The sequence below is a fragment of the Berghia stephanieae genome, chromosome 13 (assembly GCF_034508935.2).
Source record: "Berghia stephanieae isolate SIO BIC M18660-M18661 chromosome 13, UCSD_Bste_1.3, whole genome shotgun sequence".
In the NCBI taxonomy this organism is placed as follows: domain Eukaryota; kingdom Metazoa; phylum Mollusca; class Gastropoda; order Nudibranchia; family Aeolidiidae; genus Berghia; species Berghia stephanieae.
The window spans coordinates 5,133,158-5,140,657 of NC_088372.1; the positions used below are offsets into that span (position 1 = coordinate 5,133,158).

The 7,500-nt window shown below is 40.0% G+C and overlaps 1 protein-coding gene across 7 annotated transcripts in view; it reads left to right on the forward strand.

Moving 5' to 3' along the window:
* Window positions 1–4,369: 4,369 nt before the first annotated feature.
* LOC144958502 (uncharacterized) overlaps window positions 4,370–7,500 on the forward strand; it is an 8,297-nt gene continuing 5,166 nt past the window's right edge. For 2 of the 7 annotated variants that reach the window (XM_078890507.1, XM_078890513.1), the window contains exons 1-2: window positions 4,370–4,507; window positions 5,572–7,267. In XM_078890507.1, coding sequence (XP_078746633.1) covers window positions 5,593–7,267 — 1,675 coding nt within the window. In that variant the 5' untranslated portion in view covers window positions 4,370–4,507; window positions 5,572–5,592. Of the gene's footprint in view, window positions 4,676–5,571; window positions 7,268–7,500 lie in introns of all 7 variants that reach the window. The other 5 variants (XM_078890509.1, XM_078890515.1, XM_078890508.1 and 2 more) reach the window with 5 other exon arrangements.

The window sequence follows — 7,500 nt, forward strand, 5'->3', positions numbered from 1 at the left end:
CTCTCTCTCTCTCTCTCTCTCTCTCGGACGTGACATCAGACTATTGAATCCCATTTGTTGTGATTTTTTGGGGGGAATAAACACAACGCATCAATCAAGATAGTATAAGCATAGCATCAATAGATGGAACGAAATTGACGTCATTCGGCTCTTTGTTATCGTTTTACCTCTTGAAGACCTGAGATGCACATTCCTCCCACCAAATCCAAGCATCAGTAACACACTTTATAGTCACCTGGAACAACTACAAAAGACGTCTAACTTCTACGTCATGGCACAAGACCGAAGGGCTAGAGCTCAGGTGGTCGCTGGTTTGGATAAGTTAGTAAGTAAGTAAGTTATCGTTTTCAGACAGCCATTTTGGTGACAAGTTCTCACTAAATTCTGTCAATCAGACTATTGATTATTTGCGTTATCCAAAGTACTCACAACATCCGCCAGCCGGATATATTGTACCAACACACGAAACTATGTGTAACTTTCAACGTTTATAGATAGTATGCGCTTGGCTAAGAAGCTCACAACATTACCGTCCGGAAGTATAACGGACCAACACACGAAACTATGTGTAACTTTCAACGTTTATAGATAGTATGCGCTTGGCTAAGAAGCTCACAACATTACCGTCCGGAAGTATTACCGACCAACACACGAAACTATGTGTAACTTTCAACGTTTATAGATAGTATGCGCTTGGCTAAGAAGCTCACAACATTACCGTCCGGAAGTATTACCGACCAACACACAAAACTATGTGTAACTTTCAACGTTTATAGATAGTATGCGCTTGGCTAAGAATCTCACAACATTACCGTCCGGAAGTATAACGGACCAACACACGAAACTATGTGTAACTTTCAATTATGCGCCGAGCGAGCGAGGCTCGAACCCAGGACCTTCCGATCCAAAAGCGAGTTTCATACCAAAAGACCACATAGCCGCAGTTAAAGAAACAAATAAAAACCCAACAACAAGCAAATGTGACCCCTCGTCTCAAAACGGTATCTCGAACCAGATGCTTAGAAGCTGAATTTGATTGTTAAAACTGGTCAAAAATATAAATTGTTGGCATTAACACCCTAAAATATGGTATCCATTTTCTTCAATAAATCGTAAAAACTCAACACAAGTCTGATATTTCTGGCTACAAATTCAATTTTCAACATCTTAACCAACCCGACTTAATACCGTTTTGAGGCGAAGAGTCACAAATGCACTTGAAAACTCATTTAAAGATCTCTCACTCACATCCGTGAGCAGCAGTGCGTCACGTAAGATTGTATCAACGCACTAGCTAAGACCAATCCAAAGTCAAGCCTCGAGTGGTCGGTTTCTTATTTCTTCGTAGCTGCTCCACTTCACAGCTTTTGCTAAAAAAAAACAACAACAAAACAACCTATTATGCTATGGGTTTATCTAAAATACCTGATTGACATCAGCTTCATTCTATCTATAGATAGTATGCACTTGGCTAAGAAGTTCATAACATTGCCATCCGGAAGTATAACGGACCAACACACAAAACATTGTGTAATCTTAAACTTTCATAGCCTGGTTAATACAGTTTAGTGAGAATTACTCATAAACGCGGATGGCAAAAAAACAAAACAAACAATAACAAAGACCAGAGTGACGTCATCTTCGAACTATCTATAAACCATAGACAGCTAGATAACCACGCCTCTCGGACAGTCGTCATAATTTAAACAATGGCTGTGATTGGTGAACACAGCAAACTACACATGTTTTACTAAACATTAATCTCTATGTGCCGGAGAGAGAACTTAGATCCAGTGGTCAAGATCTCTTCCAGGTTCCTCGCTGTAGATCGTCTTTTAGTGAGAGATCTTTTAGCCAGTCGGCACCCGTCTTATGGAACCAACTGCCTTCATCCCTCAAAAAATGTCCGACATTCGAAAACTTAAAAAAGAAACTTAAAGCACATCTCTCTAGAAAACCATGTTTAACATTTCTATTAGGCCTACATGTTATAGATATCCTAAATTTTCATCTTGTAGCACAGTGCGTGGTAATCAAATTACAAATTGATTAATGCTATTCCAATATGATAGATTTTATGCTTAAATTATCAATTTATTGTTGTGTTTTATTTGCTTTGTAAAGCGCCTCTGAGCACATTGTGGATCTAGGCGCTATGTAAATTCATTCATTCATTCATTCATTCATTCATTCATTCATTCATTCATTCATTCATTCATATCGATGGTAAATCTATGTGTCTATGTAAAATACTCGCTGTTCTACTACTTGATCGATAGAACCAACACAGCCGTGTCACTTGATATGTCCACACACAAAAAAAAACAAACAAAAAAAAAAAAACAAACAAACAAACAAACAAACAAACAAACAAACAAACAAACAACATAAATACATCACGAAAAAAACAAAACAAAAAAAAAAACCCACATCGACAGCAGAATTTATTTTTATGGGGTTTTTTGTTGTTGTTTTTTTCATTTCATTTTTGGTGGGTTTTTTTGTGTGATCTGTTTAATGCATTTATGCTTTCACTGTTTGTTGTTGTTGTTGTTGTTGTTGGCTAAAGAATGATTTTGAGCCTAAAACGTTCAATGTCTGTTATTTTGTTATTTTTAATTTTATTTTTGAAAGCTGTTATACATAATTCAATTCTGTTTATCACATAATTTATAATAACGTGTTTGCTTCCGTGCTGCATGGTGCAAACACATGCGTAGTAATAATAATAATATAATTGATTGTGACACACTTTGCGAGAATGGGTGTCGTGTCGTGTTTTGAGCACTTAGGCCACCGAGAACAGTCAATGGTTTCTTCATAGTTTGATTGAAGTATTTTTATTTGCAAAATATTTTGCTCCGGATAATCCAAATATCCGGTTAATGCGAAAAATCACATCAACCAAAAGGACAAGATAAATATGTGGCTGCATAGATAAATAAAAATAGGGGGGTCCCGATAGCTCAGTTGGTAGAGCACTCGGTTCAAACGTAAAAATTAACAAATCTGAAAAGGTGTGAAGGAAAAAGTGCGAGTAGAGAGAACAATACAGGAAGCCAAATCATCTGAAAAAAAAAAAGTTTGCCTCAACAATTTTTTTTTCGGTGGTGTGGGGAGGGGGGTAGACATTCTAAGGACTTGAGGAAAAAGTAAGATAAAGGGGAATGGTACAAATAGGGAACAGATGTAGATTCCAAGAGCACACACTATCAGTGTACTAGCTTGAGATTACCAAATGTTTCACCCAGACAACTGTACAAGATCCCACTAAGAGGAATACACTCAAATGTCAAGTCATGTTAGAAATATAAAATAATAACAGTATATAACAGAGAGATGATTTACAATGAAAAAAAATCATCTCCAAAAACTATAACCATACATTCGACTGTTTACCTTCCAGCCAAGGACTCCGGCCAGGGTCTGGACAAAACTTAGTAATCTCATTCCAAGACAAAGACAGAAAGCAAATTGGAAACAGATACAGGGGGATATAATATAATACCCAGCAAGTACCTCCCTGTCCACTATGGGAGGTCAGGAACCCCACCTAGATATAGGGAGATAGAAGACACAGCAAATACCTCCCTGCCCACTATGTAAGATCGGGAACCCCACTCAGGAGGGGGATAGAAGACACAGCAAATACCTACCTGCCCACTATAGGAGGTCGGGAACCTCATCCAGAAACATCAATTGAAGGACAGTTTTGTGATATGTGGGTAGGGAGGCACTTACTGTGTCTCCTATTCCGCCCCCCCCCCCCTCCCCACTCCCCATATCTGTTTTCCAATATGCTTTCTGTCTTTGTCTTGGAACGAACTTCTTTGGTTTTGTCCTGGCCGGATATTCTGACTGAGAGGGGAAACAGTCGAATGTATAGTTAGAGTTTTAGGAAATGATATTTTTTTGTCTTGTTAATCATCTCTCTGTTATGCACTGTATTCAATTTTCTTTTACATATATAGTGACTAGTGATGTGAGTGTGTTCCTCTTAGAAGGGGACATGTGCTTGTGTCAGGATGAGACATGTAGGTAATCTCAAACTAAATACACTGATAGTGTGTTCTTCGAATCAACATCTGTTCCCTATTTGAACCAATTCCCCTTTGTCTCGTGTTTTCTTTGGTGCTTTCATTGTAATTCTAGAACTTTTTGTCTAACCCATTTTCTTCCTATCTACCGAGTCTGATATGACCTAAATGTGTTGCAAGTGCAGTAAAACCCTTAAAATCAAGCAAAATGACTTGATCTGATGGCTAAATCGGTCTTCGGCTACTCGCCCAGTTCTGATCTCTGTTCGTATTATCGAGACAGTCGTATTACAGAGATCCGTTTTGTCGGGAAATAACTGTACCACTTAAGTGTAGTCGGCGGGGCGTCATTAAAAACTTTGTTTTGAAACTAATTATATCAGAATATGTTTTCTTAGGCGGTATCTTATTTCTAATTAATTGGAAGAAGTTATTGTTTCATTTCTTATGTGAATATAAGTTTGTCAAGGGTAAGATATTTGAATAAAATTATATATTATAGCGGGATATATAAACTATGTGCGCCTATGTGGTCTTGTGGTATGACGCCTGTTAGGCGATATTACATTTTCTTTTCGATAGAGACAAAGCTGTCAACGGTCAGGTACTCATTTCACACCCGTGTACGGTGAGAGAATGTGAGTAAAAAGCCTTTTCCAAGTACTCAACTGATGTACCTCTCTTATTCTTTCTATACCCCCCCCCCCATGTTTTAATGTCATAGATAGAAATTCACTTTTCTAAACAGAGATAATACTGTTAACCGACCGGTACTCAATTTACACCTGAGTACGGTGAGAGATCACGATTAAAGAGCCTTTTCCAATGACTCTAATATGGACTGCTCAGAACGGGACTCGACCCGTGGACCTTCCTGACCGAAGACACGTGTCATACCAATATACGACATCATCATCATCATCATCATCATCATCATCATCATCATCATCATCATCATCATCATCATTGCCTTTTTCACCCTTGCTCAAGGTATAGGCCACAGACAAACGGTTTCCATCCTTCTCTATCTTGAGCTAACTTTTTAAAAAATCTCGTTCCATGTCTTATCACTTCTCTCTATATCAGCTTCTAAAACTCTTCTCCATAGTCGCACAATAAGTCTTTAGTTTCACTCAAACTTTTGTATCATTACTTGATCTCAAATTTCAATTCAGATATACAAAAACATCAAAAGTATTCTACTAATAGTATCTTTTATTTTCATATTATTCACAAGTCAAAGAGCATCCCGTGATTGAATTTCTATCTACCACAATAGAGAATGAGATTGGCGGAAGAGTAGCGTCCCTTGATTGGACGTCACCCATAGTCTGTGACGTCACCGGCGGAAAAGTTATTAGAGAGAGAACGTCATGTTGGTTGTGCGCTTCCGCGAGGACGAAAGACGCATGCGCACAACCAACATGACGTTCTCTCTCTAATAACTTTTCCGCCGGTGACGTCACAGACTATGTGTGACGTCGTCCAATCAGGGGACGCTACTCTTCCGCTAATCTCATTCCCTATATTACAGTCTACCCCCCAAAAAAACAGAATGACTGCCTTATTTCGAGACCCCCTGACGTCTGCCGTGGTATTGTTGTTGCTTCTCGGTGCTTGTCAGTGCGCTCGTATCAGTTCTCTTGAAGACGTCACACAAGGTCAGTCCCATGAGGATGTCGCTGCGGGTGATGACAATGTGACGGCTATTCCTGCTACTGCTGCTGCTGGTCCTGAAAGTAATGGACGTGTTGTTGATGCTGCACTAGCTGCCGAAGATGATGACGTTGCTGATGGGAAATCCGGTGTAAAAGGAAGTGACGATTCTGTCCGAGTTACTACGATTAGTGCGAACAATGAAGACTCCGCTTCCGCAACATCCCCGCCTATTGCTATTGTCTCTGATGTTGCTACTACACACGCTGAAATTGATTCACAAGTTCGTGATGATTTTTCAGTTGCATCACCTACTGAAAATGTGCCAGCTGAATCTACTCGTGGAGTCGGCGATAAGGAGGATGGTGGCGATGATGATGATGATGATGATGGTGAGGATGGTGGTGAGAGAGTTTTAACAAGCGAAAAGAGTAAAGCAGAACACATTATGGTTGATGTTGTGGGGTCAAAAATTCTGGCACAAAGCCAACCGGAAGTAAATGAAGGAGCAACTTCGAGTCCTCTTATTCCAGTAGATAATGACATCTACGCCGACTTTTTCGATGAATTCTATGGCATCAGTGAAAGGGAGAGGGAGGAAAAAATGGAGACGGAGAAGAGTTGGCTCCCGAATATTGACTTTAAAACCGTTGATGTTGTCTATGATTACAGCTATTTTGATACGTTTTATGGACAAGAGACTAAAAAGATGGAGAGTCGAAAAAACAAAATGGACGGTGACATCGATCAAGTGTGGCGAGAAACGGTTGATAAAATGATAGAAGAGCTGTCCGACTTCCTGGACAAAAACAATCCGTGTATCTTGTTAAATAAAAGGTACGACATTGCTGTTTTGGCTAACGGGACGGGTGGAGGCAGTTTTACGGATGTCAGTGGTGTTGTCGATGATGGAGGAAGTGAACCGACGACAGGGGGTTGTCCTCCGGCTGATGGAGTAAAGGTATCTGATAGTAGTGACTTGAAAGCAAAAACGTTGATTGAAATGGAGAATAGAATCAATGATGTGTTTAGATTTTGCTCAAAATCATGCTCGGGGACCGGAGACAGCAACAAGCACGAACGTAGAAGTGTCGATGAGAACGCAACCAAGACCACCGCTTCAACAGCGACGACGAAGACGACGACGACGACGAGCGACAAAGATAAAATTAACAACAACGGCGCTACCGATGGCACCAAGGACAGAGCGAGTGGTGACAACACAAACGATAACAATTGTAATAATGATTCCGGAAAAAAAGACGATCGCATTAAAATTAAAAACAATAGTAGTAGTGGTGGTGGTAACAATGATAGTAGAATATCAGTAACTACAAACAACGACCACAGCCATCATCAGTACGGGCTTGACAACCACAATGACGAAGGAGGCCGGTTTGATTCAACACAACGCACTCCTCCTACCAACGATGTTGCCAACAATGACGACGACAAAAAAGACCACGACAGCCCAAAACAACATCCTTCTGTCCCACATCACAAGGAGACTTCACACTATTATTATCATCACCATCCTGCATCTGCTCAATCTGGGGATTGCTTCAACCAGAAAGGTGAGTGGAGATTTTTCCTAACTTAGGTCACGATGACAATAACTCTGGATAGGCTTCAACAGTCGTGACGTCACTTCCCTCGTTATGACGCATAGTAACTTAGTAACTGGTTCTACTAAACTATCGGACCAATGACGGACGCCCTAATGAAATACTTCTCCGACGAGCATAAAAGTGTATCCAGAGGAGAAAAAATCTGATCATGTTTTGACTTTTATACATTCTGATCACAT